Source organism: Papio anubis, chromosome 8 (assembly GCF_008728515.1).
Source record: "Papio anubis isolate 15944 chromosome 8, Panubis1.0, whole genome shotgun sequence".
In the NCBI taxonomy this organism is placed as follows: domain Eukaryota; kingdom Metazoa; phylum Chordata; class Mammalia; order Primates; family Cercopithecidae; genus Papio; species Papio anubis.
The window spans coordinates 95224991-95242570 of NC_044983.1; the positions used below are offsets into that span (position 1 = coordinate 95224991).

The window sequence follows — 17580 nt, forward strand, 5'->3', positions numbered from 1 at the left end:
GTATAAATGTCTTTCTTCTTTGCTTGTCAGTCTAGCTATTCATCTAGATGCCAAGAAAGAGAGAATGGTTGTAGTGCTCCCCATATGTAATACTAGGCTTTATTTTTAATGACTTCTAGACATTGTATACAGTGAGTCAAGTGTTGTGATCACATATGGCTTGTCCCAGCATACTACTTAAGAGATTTTTCCCCTTATGGAGCTTACGCTGGGGGGAAATGATGGTACTTGTACCACAGAATGTCATTATATGAAAAGATCATATGTATGATCATACAAATAGCATCGTATGAAAAGATCATATCATAATGAAAAAATTACCTTTTGTGAGTTCTTAGCCTCCATAAAATTATAGGAAATAAGGGTTAAAATATGAGCAAGTCAAGTTGGAAAACCTTTTTCTTTTCCCATATTTTACTTTACTTCAAAATGGAATTTTTCGCAAAAAGTCATTAAGAGAGATAACTTAGATAAACACAAATCACAGAAGACTCTGTTCTGTGGTTGTTCCTGCACGTAAGTTGCTCCAATGACCGATTACCAGTTATGCAAATAACAACCACAGAATCAAGCCAGAGATGTATAATGCTTTGTTCATACTGGACTTCTATTATTTGGTTGTTTTGCATGTAAAATGTCCCTTTTGCAGCTCTCAAGAATAACTTATTTATAGTATATATAACAGCTGCAAAAGAAAACATATTGTGCCCTTATGAGAAGTACCTTATTTTCATGATTATGAATTTATAGGCTTTGAGATTTTAGCAATGCTAACTCTTTTGATATAACATTTTAAAAGACAAGAGAGATTTATAATAGTAATATTTTAAATAAGTTATTCATAATGACAAGGTTCTGTTCTTCACACATCCCTCCTTTCACAGTATTCACAAAGTCCTTGATTTTACAAACATTTGTCATCTCTTACACTGTAGAGGAGTGGTTATCCTTACATTCTGGTTGGAGATGTTAAGCATAGTGAGTTTAAGGGTGTTTTTGAAAGTTATATGAACTTATGTCTATAAACAAAACATTTTTTAAAAAACAATAATTGAAACTAAACTTAATTTGGAAATTAAGCTTAAAATTCTGATAATTACAGTATAATTTAATCTTATCTATAAATACTAAGCTAGATATTGGACAGAAAGTACCATACTTGAGTCCTGGCCCCAGCCTTCTTGGCTATCAAAAAGAAATTATCTGAGGTTGGCTCGTGTAGCTCTTTTAAAATTAGGCTGGGAAAGGAACTTTGCTGTTTATCCAAGAACTGTACTCTGAAAATGAATTTATTTCATGCTGTCCCATCTCCTCATCTATTTCCTTCCCTCAATTCAACCAATAGCACACATTAGATGGTGGTATTAATGTGCTTTTACCAAATGCTAACGGACCATTCACTTTGACATTTCACACAAATACAATCTTTGGGAAGTACTCACACTGGCAAGTAAGATGGATGGCAAATGGAAGCTTTTTAGAGCATTATTGACCCCTTTTAGTCAGCTGAGGGCCACATTTGGCAAATTATCTGATTTCTTTGATTAATTTTGACAATCATTCCATGTAATTTAGGCTTCAGAGTAATTTTTTTTTCCTGCTTCAATGAAATATTCTTTGTGGTAGTCTGTAATCTAAATAGGAACATTTCTCTCTCTTCATCACAGAAGGCAACCTGTACTCACACAGTTGGTTTTCTAACTCCAAATAATACGTCTTTGCTCCTGCTAATCAAAATGTACATTTTTTAAGGTGTGATGGGCTTATGGAAATTGACAGCAAACATTATCAGCCCACCTACCTTTAGAAAAAAGAGCAAGCGGCAAGTGGCCGCTGATAATCATGGCGCCCCTCAGAACCACTGTGTCGCTGTGGAACCTCCTGAGGGGTTCTCCAGGCGTGAAAAGGGTCTGTTTCTGGGCTGGAATCCAGCCCTGGCACGGTGGCCTGCTCCAACCGCTACCTTGCTCTTTCGAGGTGGGGCTGCCACGCTGCCGGTTCAGCTCCGAGGCCGAATCTGGTAGCCCAGAGACCAAGAAACCTACATTTATGGATGAGGAAGTTCAAAGCATACTCACGAAAATGACAGGCTTGAACTTGCAGAAGACTTTTAAACCAGCTGTACAAGAACTGAAGCCACCAACCTATAAGCTAATGACTCAGGCACAGTTGGAAGAGGCTACAAGACAGGCAGTTGAGGCAGCTAAAGTACGATTAAGAATGCCACCGGTTCTGGAAGAGCGAGTACCAATAAATGATGTGTTAGCTGAAGATACGATTTTGGAAGGAACAGAAACAACCAAATATGTGTTTACTGATATATCATATAGCATACCACACCGGGAGCGTTTTATTGTCGTTAGAGAACCAAGTGGCACACTACGCAAAGCCTCTTGGGAAGAACGGGACCGGATGATACAAATTTATTTCCCAAAAGAAGGTCGTAAAGTTTTGACACCAATAATTTTCAAGGAAGAAAATCTTAGGACTATGTATAGTCAGGACAGGCATGTTGATGTCCTCAATCTCTGCTTTGCCCAGTTTGAGCCAGATTCCGCTGAGTATATCAAGGTTCATCACAAGACCTATGAAGATATAGATAAACACGGAAAATATGACCTTTTACGTTCAACAAGATACTTTGGTGGAATGGTGTGGTATTTTGTAAATAATAAAAAGATTGATGGTCTGCTGATTGACCAGATTCAGAGAGATTTAATCGATGACGCAACCAGCTTGGTCCAGCTGTATCACATACTCCATCCAGACGGCCAGTCGGCTCAAGAGGCCAAGGATCAGGCTGCTGAGGGAATAAATTTAATCAAGGTCTTTGCAAAAACAGAAGCACAGAAGGGAGCCTATATAGAACTAACACTGCAAACTTATCAAGAAGCACTCAGTCGCCATTCTGCAGCTTCCTAAAAATATTTTAAAAATACATTTATTTTACTAAAAAAAAAAAAAAAAAAGAAAAAAGAAAAAAGAACAAGCACCCAAATTCTCTAGTAGTCCTTTGAAAAGCAGGTCAGCTCTTTCTTTTTTTTTTTTTTTTTTTTTTTTTTTTTTTTTTTTTTTTTTGATACAGGGTCTTGCTCTGTCGCCCAGGCTCGAGTGCAGTGGCACAATCATGGCTCACTGCATCCTCAACCTCCCAGGCTTAAGCCAACCTCCCAGGCTCCAGCCATCCTCCTCCCACCTCAGCCTTCCAAGTAGCTGGGTGTGCACCACCGCACCTGGCTAATTTTTGTATTTTGCTGTAGAGATGGGGTTTTGCCCTTTTGCTGAAGCTGGTCTTGAACTCCTGGGCTCAGGCAATCCTCCTGCCTTGGCTCCCAAAGTGCTGGGATTATAGGCGTGAGCCACCATGCACAGACTACCAAGCACTTTTAAGGAAGAAGAAGGTACCCTGCCTGGCTAAGGAGTTTAACACACATATGCATTGGGGGGAAAAAGAACAACAGGAAATATTAGCACAAGGTTAGCTATAGTTCTCTCTGGATGATAGAATTATTTTGTTTGCCTTTAAGTATTTTTTCACATTTTATGAATATTATAAATATGTTACTATTGTCAGAAAAGAAAGCTCCCCTGAGTTATAAAAGATATTTTCAAGTTCTGAATGTTGCAAATCTAAATAAACATGTTCCAGGAGAGAAAGCATTCATTTTTTTTCCTAAGCATATCTGTCATTTGACTTGATTGTGTTCTAGGGCTATAGTGCTGACATATCAAGAACACCTTGGAGTGACTTACTTAACCCTCTCAGAAGACCCTAGTCCTCGAGTAATTATCCACAACAGATGTCCAGTAACAGTGCTTATAAAGGAAAACATTAAAGGTATGTTTTATAATGTCGAATTTAGATAATACTAAATGTGTATTTTTTTTTCTGGGGTTTTTTGGTTTAGTAGTTACCTGTGATCCTGTGAAAAAAATATTTAAATAGATGTATTAATCATCTCTTTTTGAGAAGTTTCTTTTGCCACATTATGTTTACTGTCCCCCAAGTCTCTGTCTTTAAGGGCTAATTCTGATATGCCTTTTTTAAAATTTCAGATATTCCAAAGTTTGAGGTTTATTGCAAAAAAATTCCCTCCGAGTGCTCAATTCATCATGAGCTGTATCATCAGATTTCCAGTTATCCGGACTGCAAGACCAAAGACTTACTTCCGAGCCTCCTTTTGAGAGTTGAACTGCTAGATGAAGTAACAACTGAGTGGAGTGATGCCATCGACATCAACAGTCAGGGAACACAGGTCGGTGAGCCGTGTATTCCTGCCAAGACCCAAAGAAAAATGTCCTTTTCTGAGGTTTTGTTGGTTGCCTACTTTTAAACGTAATTTTCTAGATGCTGAACATCTTTTCTTTGTGTGAAAGAGCATGTGAATCCATTTTTACATCCTCATTAAGTTATAAATTCTCAAACTCAAGCATGTATCTGCAAAGTAGACTATAAAACCATTGACTAGAGAGGAGCACTTAGTAAAAGCAGGCCCATCTTGGATCTAATCCAAGGTCGAAATGGAAATCAAATTGTTAGGCTTATTTAGATAGAACATAGTTCAGCTGTACAGATTTTTGCATAGTCATAATACAAATCCTCTTTTGTGTATTACTAGGATAAATATGTGTATTTTAAAATTACTAATTTTTATTACATAAAACCCCACAAATGGAAGTTTTATTACATAAAACCCCACAAATAGAAGTAGGTTTAAAAACCTGAGCAGATAAAATGTCTTAATTTGTTTCTGTCTTCGTCTGGATGTTAGTGATACTAATTTTGTTGAAAATAGCATAAGAACTTAGCATTTCCTTTCTTCTGGACTTAAAATTTACCATTTGTTAGTGTGTAATTTAGTGGCATTAAATATACTTACAGTGTTGTATAACCATCACCATTATTTCTGAAACTTCTTTATCATTTCAAACAGAAACTCTGTACCCAGTAAGCAGTAATTCCCATTCTCCCCTCCTCCAACCCCTGGTAGCTCTCTTCTTCTTTGTCTCTGTCTCCATGAATTTGCCTGCTCTAAGCATCTCAGATAAGTAGAATCATAAAATATGTATCCTTTTGTGTCTGGCTTATTTCACCTAGCATAATGTTCTCAAGGTTCGTTCATGTTTTAGCATGGATCAGAACGTCATTTGTTTTTATGAGTGAATAATATTGTGCCATACTTTTTTAAAAAGTTCTTTCACATTTATTAGTTCATTTGGTCTTTGCAACAAGCTTCTGAGGTAGGCTACTGTAATGGTGACAAACCACATATTAAAGTTATAAATGCATTTGCAGTAATAATAATGGTTATCATTGAATATTCACTTACTCCATACGAGGCATTGTTCTAAGCACTTTACATTCATTCTCATCTAACCGTGACAACAGCCATACAAGTTAGGGACTATCATCTCCACGGAGGGAGAAGTAGAAACTAAGACCTCCAGAAGTACCTAGGTGTAATTTGCATGTAGTGGAAGCAAAAGGCCTGGAATTTTATCCAGATTCACCGGACTGCAAAGCCAGTGCTCTGAGCACAATGCATGCTGTTTCCTTACATGAAACTCCTTGCCACCCCTCTTTCCCAGTCCTCCTGGCACATTCTTTCTCATCTCAAGATTTCATTAAAGCCCCTGTGAAGTGTATTTGTGAAGTGTGGAATGACTGATCTGCTAAGGGGGAGAAGGAAAAAGGGAGGGGTCTGGGAAGAGCAGTAGCTGTGGAAACTGGTGAAGGACCTGGCTGGAGACAGAGGAAGGGATGGCTGAGTGGCCTGGAGGGCCACACTCACCCTGGAGGACCTGCATTTGTAGTGGCCACAAACTACTCAGGAGTGTGCTTTCTGTCAGCTGTGCTCAGGGGCTGAACAGTGAAAACCCACGGGATCTATGCAGCCTCAGAAGATGCTCCCAGTCTCATTAATTTACAAAATAAATATTGCAAGCTTCTCAGGGGTCCCTGAACTCCCCTGTCTGGGTTTAAAGATTTTTGAAATCCTGCTTATATTTGACTTAGGAATTCTTTACGATAGACATTCTTCCTGTCAAACCTTATTTTCGGGATTCCCATTCACTCTAAATTTCCTCAAAACTTTGTAGTCAGGGATACTTCAAAGCTAAGAGGAGGTGCTCTTTCCAACACCCTTATCATTGTGGTCTGAGGACCCAGCAATCTCATGTTCCCATTAATCTTTTAGAAGCTGTGTGCCATATGTCCTGCAGACCATGGTTTACTTCCTACTCTGGAGGAAGATTTGTTTCAGACCCTCACCGACATCTCCTCAGTAATATCCCAGGGCATATAAATCACTGGGGAGCAAAGGGAGCTGTGTCCTCTGATGAAAGGAAGGAGCAGTCCTTCTGGAGGAGGGAGTTTGTCTTCCAGGAACCTTCCTCAGCCCTTGGTCTGTGTATTTAAAAGCTGACCTAACAAGCAAAATCAAAACACCATAAAATGCCCATTATGCTGCAAGGAAGAAAACTCCTTTAACTTTTTTCAGTCAAGCCCTCTGCTTCCGTTGTGTAGATAAGATAGTCTCATGTTGTAGAATTTTGAAATGGATTGCATGAGGAAATATGCACAGAGGAGTTGTATAATCTCACAGAGTATTCTTTGGACCAAGAGTTATTGAGAAGACCTGCTCACATGTAGGCTGCAGAATACTGATTGTAAAGTTGCTGCGTGCTTTTGGGGGTTGGAGCCTTGGCTCACACCTGGTCAGAAGACATCTCACGGTTATTCAACCAGAGACCTGAAGGTGGCACCTGGTGCTCATACGCATGATTTGATAGTTGGTGGTAGGCTGACTTTAGGACAAAAACAGTCTTTAGGTGCTCAATAAATAAAGTCATAAAAGTAAGTTTACACCGATAATTTTAAGTCATAATTTTGATCCTACCAGGAAAATAGTTCAGACTCCTATCATAGTGTATAGGATTTTAATTTCTGATACTCAGAAACTATTTTTGTCAGAATTAGGCAATGTTATTTTGAAAAAGTCAAAACAAGGAACGAATAAAACATAGTAGTTACCACTTAACTACCAACAACATTGAGAAGCCTGCTTCATTCAGTCAACAAATACTGAGTTCCTAATGTATGCCAGACATTATAACTTGGTACTGGCACCATGTAAAATATACTGAACAAAAATGGAGCGCAGCCCCTGCCCTCAAGTTTACATGTGGAGGAGATAGATAATAAGTAATCTCATGGGTAGTTGTATTATAAGCACTACGAGGAGCTATGCAGGAAAGGTACAGTTGTGCTATGTGGGTGTACAGCAGACAAGTTTGAGAGGTCAAGAAGGGTGTCTCTGATGGAGAGACCTTGCCTCTGTGTCTTCAAGGTGAACAGGCTCTCCCTAGACAAGAGAGTAGGGAATCTTTCTAGGTAGAAAGAGCAATATGTTTGAAGCTTCAGTGTTCAGAGGGCACGTGGTCCTTTTAGGGAACTAAATGCCAGTGCGGCTGTAGCACCAGATGACAGAGGGTAGGAGAGGGAGCTGGCGAGGCAATGAGAGACCAAACCTGGCAAGGCCCCGTGGGTCCTATCAAGGATTTTGGTTTTTATCTTATGAGTCATGGGAAGTCATTGCATTATGAAAAGTACTTGCTGAGCCATTGAACTGCAAAGAGTGAGTAGTTTGAACCCCAGAAAGTGAATTAAAATGATCCCTTTGCAGGTAAATTCCCTTCTGAAAAGATCCATTAAATTCTCATGATCTTTGACTCTTAACAGACGTTCATATTCGGGTCATTGTCACTACTGTTTCTTCGCAAATGGATTGTTTTGTAGGGAGGAGAGAATGATAGTCCTTCATGTTTCTACAGCTCTGTGCCATTTACCAAGTGTTTTCACAGGCACAGTCTCCATTCTTTTATTCATTTGTTCAAAGTTTTACTGAGGACCTATCAGGTGCCAAGCCCTTTGCCCTAAATAAGGCATAATTCCTGCCTTCAAGGACTTGAGTAACCAATAAATGCAGTAAAGGGAAGATAAAACCTTTGATCACTGCAAAAATTCTAAGATAGGGTGATAATTTTTATGTTTATTTACTGATGAGAGATTTGAGGCTTAAAGAGGAATCAGCTAGGTGACTTACAACTAAGCAGGAGCAAGCTGGAGCCTAAATCTGCTCCCATGTGGTCCAGTCCTGTTTTTCCTACACCAGGCTCAGGCCACTTGTCTGTCCTCTGAAGTCTTGCCCTGGCTACAAATACTAGCTGCCTGAAAGTTCATCAAAGCACAGGTTAGAAGAGATTTTCTAATCTCCCCATTTACCTAATGCAAGAATCCCTTCCATGACATCTCACCCCAGAAGGCTCCCAGTGTAATAGTCATAACTTATCCAGTGGTGGCTATGAGAAATTTTCTCTTGTATCAATCTGAAAACTATTACTATTACTCTGTAGCATCCGTTCATTCATCTTTGTTTTGCCGTCTGGGACATCACAGACTGTTTATTTCCCCTCAAATACAGCAATGCTACAATTATTTGAAGGCAGCTCCAACATCTTTCCTAAGTGTTCCCTTATCCAGGCCAAACATTTCTGGTTCCTTGAATCATTCCTTCAGTAAATGCAATTTCCACACCCATCACCACAGTTACCCTATGTGAACACTCTAGCGTGTTATGTTCCCTTTTAAAAATCTGGCAGCCGGAATTACACACAGTATTCCAAATGTGGTCTAACCAGCTATTACCTCCCTATGCTTCCATTAATAAAGTAAAAGATTGAGTTAGCTTTTTATTAATGAGTTCAGACTGTTTGTTATAGTGAACTTGTGGTCAGCCACATCCCCCAGGTCTTTATCATATGATTTGCAATACAGTTGACTTTTTGAACCCAAAGACAGGACTTTACATTTATCCCAAGTAAAGTAAGTCTTGTTGATATTGGCCTAGTCTGGCTTGTTGAAATCACTTTTTAAAAAATTGTAATGCTGTCATCTAACATATTAAGTATCCCTGGTAGCTTTATGTCATCCATAGATGTGGTGAGCGTGCATTCTACATGTTCGTCCAGGTCATTAATAAATATGTTGAACAGGACAAGTTCATGGTCGACATACTACAGTGAATCACTAGACACTCCCCGAATGCATGGGGTCATTCAGCCAGACTCTACTCTCATCTAGTCCATGTTTCTTAAGTAAGAAAATGCATCTAAAATCACTTTTAAACTATACTGTATAAGATATTATCTACAAGAATATCAGAACATACTTTGTTAAATGCCTTGATGAACCACGACTCAAATGTGTAATCTCTCCATTTGGTGCAGATCACACAGAGGTAACCTTGAACACTGAAGCTTAAAGCAGCAAGTAGTAATTTTCAGAGTTATCTCTACCCTCCATTAAGGAATTTTTATAAAGAAAAAAAGTCAATGCAGGTGAATGTCTGATTTATAAAATGTGTAATGCAGGTATTTTGACTTCTTGCTTATTTTGCTCACCTTCCCAGTACTCCAGGGCACAGTCGAATAGCTACCAGCAAGTTGGCACTGACTTCTGAATGTCTGCTAGGTGCCCTGGTCTAGAGTCTTCTATGTGTTTACAGTTTGTTCTGGATGAGTCACAACTGTTTCCAAAGATACTCAGGAGTAGTGATTTCCCTAAGATGTTTTTCAAAAAGTATACAGTGGGAAAAAGTTACATCCAGAATATCTACTGTTTTCTTTTCATCTCTATCTGATCCTTCCTACCTTGATCTACTTAGAAATTCATCTTCCTTTCTTCTCTTGGATATCTAATTCACCTCATACCTTTAGCTACTGCCTATCACCCAATCACTCCCAGAAACTGATTTCCGGCCCCCACATTACTCCCAGTATGCAAATCTGTGTTTTTACCTGCCCACTAGACATCTCAGCCTGAAAATCCTACAAGCATCTGAAATCAACACATCTGAAACCAAGATGATCATTTTTCTTACCCCAAGCCAGCTTCTTCTGGAGTCTCTGCATCAGTTAATGTCATCCCTGTTTTCCCAGTACAAAAACCATAAATACAATGGATTCAGATAATATTGAATGCCTGTTTTATCTCAAGCTCTCTACAGGTATAGTCATTAGTCCCTGTCACATCCTTTAAAAGTAGATGCTACCCAAAGCTCTGAGAGGTGAACTTGCTCAGGATAAATGGTCCTGGGATTCAAACCCAGGACTGTGTGGTTTCCCAGCCTGCCTTCTGCCTACTGCTTCCCAGTGTCTTCCTTTCTTTCTGATCCTCCACACATCCAGTAGGCCACCAGCTTCTGTCAGAAATACCTCAGAAACATCTCTGGAATATGCCCCTTCCCTCTGTGACCAGGGTTGTCTCTGGAATCTGCCCCTTCCCTCTGTGACCAGGGTCTGCTTCAGGCCTTTGGTTCATCATCTCTCTCCCAGCTTTTAGCAATAGTACCTTAATAGGTCTCTCCATTGTCAGCCTCTCCACTCTCAAGTCTCTCTCCATAACCACCCCACAAATGATTCCTAAAACACAGACTCCAGCCCAGAGAAGAGAACCCAGTCCACTAGGTTGCTTAAAACAGACCTCCACCTGAGACCAAGCAGGCCCTGTTTCACTCCTGCTCCCCCTCTACAGGCCAGGGTTCAATCGCTTCTTCCCACCTTTCAAAGTCTAAGTCTATAATTCTTCCATAGCATGGTTTCCTACTTAAGATACTCTTTTACAAACTACTTATATAGAGATATCAGTAGTACATTTTAAATTTATTCCTTCCGAAAATGGGGGATGAAATTTTTTGTGAGCAAAATGACTTTTAACCCAAAGTCAGCTGCACAAATAAAATGCCTAAGTAGCATATTTTCAGATCAGTTTAGACATATCAACTTGCAGCAAAAGATGAGTGTGATACTATCTTCAACTTAAATGTTCAAAAGTAGGGGGCCAGGTGCAGTGGCTCATGCCTATAATCCCAACACTTCAGGAGACCGAGGCAGGAGGATCACTCGGGGCCAGGAGTTTGAGACCAGCCTGGGCAACATAGCGAGAACCCCTGTCTCTACAGAAAAATTTTTTTTAAAAAATCACCAAGCATGGTGGTGCACACCTCTGTTCCCAACTACTCAGGATGCTAAGGTGGGAGGATCACTTGAGCCCAGGAGCTGGAGGCTGCAGTGAGCTGTGATCACACCACAGCATTCCAGCCTGGTTGACAGAGTGAAACCTGTCTCTATTTTTAAAAAAGACACAACAAATATTTTGTCACCTTGTAATTAATTTACTTAGTAAAATTGTTATAATTGTAAAAAATATTTGTTACATATAATCATTCAAATAAAGATAACTGAGTAGATAGAAAAGCACAAGTTATATTAAAATGCTTCTTGTTTGTAATTGTCATAGAAGATATTGTACTAAGTAGAAACCAGTATCCAGGCCTCAAATGGTTTTCTTAGACCTAACATATGTACGATGGGGCTGAGCACAGAGACTCATGCCTATAATCCCAGGACTTTGGGAGACCAAGACAGGCAGATTGCTTGAGCCCAGGAGTCTTGAGACCAGCATGGGCAACATGGCAAAATTCTGTCGCTACGAAAAATACAAAACTTAGCTGGACATGGTGGCAAACGCCTGTAATCCCAGCTACTCGGGAGGCTGAGGTGGGAGGATCACCCAAGCCCAGGGAGGCAGAGGTTGCAGTGAGCCATGATCGTGTCATTTCACTCCATCCTGGGTAACAGAGTGAGACCCTGTCTCAAAAAATAAATATGATAGTGTCTTGCTTACTAAAGTGCTCTAACACAGATTCAAATGGCAAAACAGTGAGTCTCTTAGTATATGTCACCTAGAGCCTTCCACACTACCCCACCTCACCGTGCTAGTAAAGTGAAGAAATAAAAAAGAACCAAATGATGACATTGATCAGGACTGGCTGGGTTATTCTGTGATAACAAACAGCTGGAAAAAACATCCTCTTGGCCATCAGTCATTTATGATTTTTTTCCCCACACACAGAACAAATCCCCCCAAGGTTGGAAGCAGTCACTCCATCACACTTGAAGTCCAGCACTTCTGAGCGATGCTCAGTCTGGATGTGACACCCTTTGATCTGGAAACCTGTGGACTTACCTGTTCCCCATTTCCCTGCCATTTTATAGGAGAGGGTAACAGTAATAACCCCTCCACTGTGGAAGGGGGAAGAATGACAGACATACAGCAGTCTCTTGCCTATGGCAATTCTGAAAGTTTTCTGGGCACATATTATGGGGTGTATACCCTGGAAGCAAGAAATCAGCTTTCACTGAGTACTGTTTCTAATCTTTTTTTTTTTTTTTTTTTTTTTTTGAGACGGAGTCTCGCTCTGTTGCCCAGGCTGGAGTGCAGTGGCGTGATCTCGGCTCACTGCAAGCTCCGCCTCCTGGGTTCACGCCATTCTCCTGCCTCAGCGTCCCGAAGTGAGGAGTAGCTGGGACTACAGGCACCGACCACCATGCCCAGCTAATTTTTTTGTCTTTTTTAGTAGAGACGGGGTTTCACTGTGTTAGCCAGGATGGTCTCGATCTCCTGACCTCGTGATCCACCCGCCTCAGCCTCCTAAAGTGCTAGGATTACAGGTGTGAGCCACCACGCCCGGCCCTGTTTCTAATCTTGAAGGAGCTCTTATGATGATCCTTCAGGTTCCTGGCTCCACCCTCTGGGAGATCTTCCTTGGCCACTTGAAGTTTGTATTGCATCTCAAATAATTACAGTCTTTTTTAGTCCAGGTTCGTGAGTGTATAGGGCAGTGGTAATTTCTCAACTTAGTAGACTTCTTACCTATTTGGTTCCAGAAAATTCCCTGTGCCAGGAACCATATCCATGGTCCATAAGACACATTTATTTGCTTACTTGCTTCCTTCCTCTCTGGATTTAAGAGAGCTTCTCCAGGAAAGTTATACCCTTGATCTGCATTTTTTTCCAAGTCAATATAACAGTTAAGAAGTTTCAACAGTGTGTCGCCTATAGTCAGTCTTAAGGCTGAGTGTTAATCTGCCTTTGTGTTCAGAGGCTTTCTAATTTTAGACCTTGCTGTTTGAGGCTTTATCTTAGTCTGTTCAGGCTGCTATATCAAAATACCTCAGACTGGTAGTTTATAAACAACAGAAACATATTGTCACAGTTCTGGAGTCTAGCAAGTCCAACATCAAGGTACTGGCAGATTCGGTATCTGGTGAGGACTCACTTCCTAGTTCATGGATGACCATCTTTTCACTGTAACCTCACATGATGGAAGCGATGAGGGGTTTCTCAGGTTTTTGTTTTTTTTTTTTTTGAGAGGGAATTTCACTCTTGTTGCCCAGGCTGGATAGAGTACAATGGCCCAGTCTCGGCTCACTGCAACCTCCACCTCCTGGGTTCAAGCAATTCTCCTGCCTCAGCCTCCCGAGTAACTGGGATTACAGGTACCCGCCACCACGCCCAGCTAATTTTTGTATTTTTAGGAGAGATGAAGTTTTACCATGTGTTGGTTAGGCTGATCCTGAACTCCTGCCTCCACCCACCTCAGCCTCCCAAAGTGCTGAGATTACAGGCATGAGCCGCTGTCCCTGGCCTCAGGCTTCTTTAATAAGGACACTAATCGCATTCCAAAGGCCCTGCCTTCTAATATCATCACACTGGGGGACTAGAATTTCAGCGTATGAATTTTGGGGGAACACATTCAGACCATAGTAGGTTTAAAAGTCTTTCTAACTTTGCAAGGTTCTAAATTTCTGGAATCTCTCTATTATCTCCCATTTTTATTTGCAACCTGGCCAATTCTTTCCGGAGCTCATCTCTTCATAAAACAAAATGTAGTGTTCCAGACACAGGCAACAGCAGCCAACATAGCACCACTGATGTTTGGTTTTCAGACCTCATCTTCTAGAGCTACAGATTTATTAATTTTATGATCTACCTCCCAAGTCATCTCAAGCAACAGTTTTACTGAATATCTTATCACTTCAAAATATATATGCCCATTTTTATAGCTTTCAATATCGATTTCTACTGTCTGACCATTAAGCCAGGGTCTCATATTGTAGGATTTTGTTAGAACACTACTTCTATCACCAATATCTGTATTAGTAATATAAGCTCAGTTGTGCTGCCTATCATAAGCCTAGAACTTACTTCTTGTTCATGCTAAATGCCTAGTGTGTGTCTTTAGGGGGTTTTGTTCTACATGGTCACTCAGGGACCCAGGTTGATGGAAAGTCCATCATCTCGTATTTACCCCCTTGTAACTAACCACCCCAAAACCTACTGGCTTAAAAGAAGAGTGATTAACAACTTCTTATGATTCTGAGGAAGTGGCCAAGTGACTTTTCTGCAGGATGAGCCTGGGATTAGTCATGCATTTGCATTCCCCTGGAGAGTTGGCTGAGGTATGGGTTCAGCTGGGAAGTCTGGGTGTTGCTCTCACCATGTTGTCTGTCCTCCTTACGGAGGCTAGCCCAGGGTGGCAAGTGGGAAAACCCCAATAAGCAAGCTGTATCAAGATTCTTACTTGCTGATGTCATGTTAGCTGAAGAAAGTCACATAGCCACGCCCAATGTCAGTATGGGAAGGTACTACACAAGGGCATGGATACTGGGATATACAAATTCATTGTGCAACAGTCTTCCACAGCTATCTAGAGCAGGAGTCAACAAATATTTTTTTAAGGTCTGGATTGTAAATATTTTAGGTTTTGCAGGCCTTATGTTTTCCCAGCTTCTCATTAGGATGGAGAGATATGTAAGTAAATGAGCATGTTCCAATAAAGCCTTATTCACAATAGCAGGCAGTGGACCAGATTTGGCCCACCACTGAGCTGTGAAACATAAAGCCTTTATTTATTCTCTAGAAGGAATACATGTCAATTCTGCCTTTAGCCCATTGGCCAAAACTAGTCACAAGACCATATCTAACTGCGGGGGTGATGGGGAGTATAATCCTGCTCTATTCCCAGAAGGAGAGAAGAGCTAGACATGGGTGGACATTGGAAGTCAATACAGCAGAAGCCACATTGAGAAGATGTATGTTCAGATCATCAGCCTTATCTTTATTGAGTACCCGGCACTGGTTGTAAGAACTGAAGAAAACAGACACAAAACCAGTGCCCTCATGGAGCTTACACAGAGTCCCTGATGGTGAATACACTGAGAGGGAGAAGCATTTTATACACCTCTGCTCTGGAATTGTTAGTTGTCGTCTCATTGTTTGTGTACTTGGCTTTTTCACCAATTGGGCTGTGAGCAACGCACGGGTAGGACTGCATCTTCTCTGTGCCTGATGCAGTGACTAATTCTTTGTAGGCACTCTTTAAGTGCTTGTCAAGTAATTGATTGTTCAAACCATTAGACCAAGATAAGGATTTACTTTGGATTGTGGGGAACCTGGATATAGATGCCTAATTCCTGTATCACTCAGGTGCCTAACTCTCAAACCCCTAGAGCTGCCATTATACAAAAGGCTACAAGGTGTAAGTTGTTTCTCTAAATGTGAAAAGACAAGGATAGACTAAAGTCTGTGTCTCTTCCACTCATAGCAGTGAGTGAAAGGGACAACAAGCAAAAATTTCCCTCGATAGTCTAGGTTTTTGGCCAGAAGTAACGTGAAAGTTCAGGTTAATTTGCTTGCCTTCAGAAGGCCCTTGGGGTGTTTAACAGAAACCATCACCTTACCTTAGGTTTATTATTCTAGAAAGCATAAGTATCCTCATTTCATAATACCTGAAGATCACTTCGAGACAGAGCAGAACAGTAAATATTTCTCTATTCGCATCCCCTCCCTCTCTCCTCTAAGGGGTCCTGAAGTTGTGTGCAGTGACTTAGGAAAAGGAATATGAGATGGGAGCATGGGACTTAAAAAGGTTTCTACTGAGTGGATAATTTCATATCATTCAACCTAGTAAAGAAAAGCAATTGATTTACCTTATGTATCATACCAAGGGATGGGGTTTATAAATAGGAATATTTCTTTTTTTTTTTTTTTAAATTTATTTATTATTATTATACTGTAAGTTGTAGGGTACATGTGCATACCGTGCAGGTTTGTTACATATGTATACTTATGCCTTGTTGGTGTACTGCACCCATCAACTCATCATTTACATCAGGTATAACTCCCAATGCAATCCCTCCCCCCTCCCCCCTCCCCCCTCCCCATGATAGGCCCCGGTGTGTGATGTTCCCCTTCCTGAGTCCAAGTGATCTCATTGTTCAGTTCCCACCTATGAGTGAGAACATGCGGTGTTTGGTTTTCTGTTCTTGTGATAGTTTGCTAAGAATGATGGATTCCAGCTGCATCCATGTCCCTACAAAGGACACAAACTCATCCTTTTTTATGGCTGCATAGTATTCCATGGTGTATATGTGCCACATTTTCTTAATCCAATCTGTCACTGATGGACATTTGGGTTGATTCCAAGTCTTTGCTATTGTGAATAGTGCTGCAATAAACATACGTGTGCATGTGTCTTTATAGCAGCATAATTTATAATCCTTTGGGTATATACCCAGTAATGGGATGGCTGGGTCATATGGTACATCTAGTTCTAGATCCTTGAGGAATCGCCATACTGTTTTCCATAATGGTTGAACTAGTTTACAATCCCACCAACAGTGTAAAAGTGTTCCTATTTCTCCACATCCTCTCCAGCACCTGTTGTTTCCTGACTTTTTAATGATCGCCATTCTAACTGGTGTGAGATGGTATCTCATTGTGGTATTGATTTGCATTTCTCTGATGGCCAGTGATGATGAGCATTTTTTCATGTGTTTGTTGGCTGTACGAATGTCTTCTTTTGAGAAATGTCTGTTCATATCCTTTGCCCACTTTTTGATGGGGTTGTTTGTTTTTTTCTTGTAAATTTGTTTGAGTTCTTTGTAGGTTCTGGATATTAGCCCTTTGTCAGATGAGTAGATTGCAAAAATTTTCTCCCATTCTGTAGGTTGCCTGTTCACTCTGATGGTAGTTTCTTTTGCTGTGCAGAAGCTCTTTAGTTTAATTAGATCCCATTTGTCAATTTTAGCTTTTGCTGCCGTTGCTTTTGGTGTTTTAGACATGAAGTCTTTGCCCATGCCTATGTCCTGAATGGTACTACCTAGGTTTTCCTCTAGGATTTTTATGGTATTAGGTCTAACATTTAAGTCTCTAATCCATCTTGAATTAATTTTCGTATAAGGAGTAAGGAAAGGATCCAGTTTCAGCTTTCTACTTATGGCTAGCCAATTTTCCCAGCACCATTTATTAAATAGGGAATCCTTTCCCCATTTCTTGTTTCTCTCAGGTTTGTCAAAGATCAGATGGCTGTAGATGTGTGGTATTATTTCTGAGGACTCTGTTCTGTTCCATTGGTCTATATCTCTGTTTTGGTACCAGTACCATGCTGTTTTGGTTACTGTAGCCTTGTAGTATAGTTTGAAGTCAGGTAGCGTGATGCCTCCAGCTTTGTTCTTTTGACTTAGGATTGTCTTGGAGATGCGGGCTCTTTTTTGGTTCCATATGAACTTTAAAGCAGTTTTTTCCAATTCTGTGAAGAAACTCATTGGTAGCTTGATGGGGATGGCATTGAATCTATAAATTACCTTGGGCAGTATGGCCATTTTCACGATATT

General features: G+C 40.5%; 1 protein-coding gene and 1 pseudogene across 2 annotated transcripts in view; both read left to right on the plus strand.

Moving 5' to 3' along the window:
* On the plus strand, positions 1-2969 carry LOC101013474 (annotated as a pseudogene). Its single transcript, XR_650907.4, has one exon. The product of XR_650907.4 is annotated as a 28S ribosomal protein S22, mitochondrial pseudogene (transcript).
* The window catches only part of VPS13B (vacuolar protein sorting 13 homolog B), an 876795-nt gene that overhangs the window by 824493 nt on the left and 34722 nt on the right, over positions 1-17580 (plus strand). The window contains exons 52-53 of the mRNA XM_031669315.1: positions 3711-3838; positions 4057-4256. Coding sequence (XP_031525175.1) covers positions 3711-3838; positions 4057-4256 — 328 coding nt within the window. The remainder of the gene's footprint in view (positions 1-3710; positions 3839-4056; positions 4257-17580) is intronic.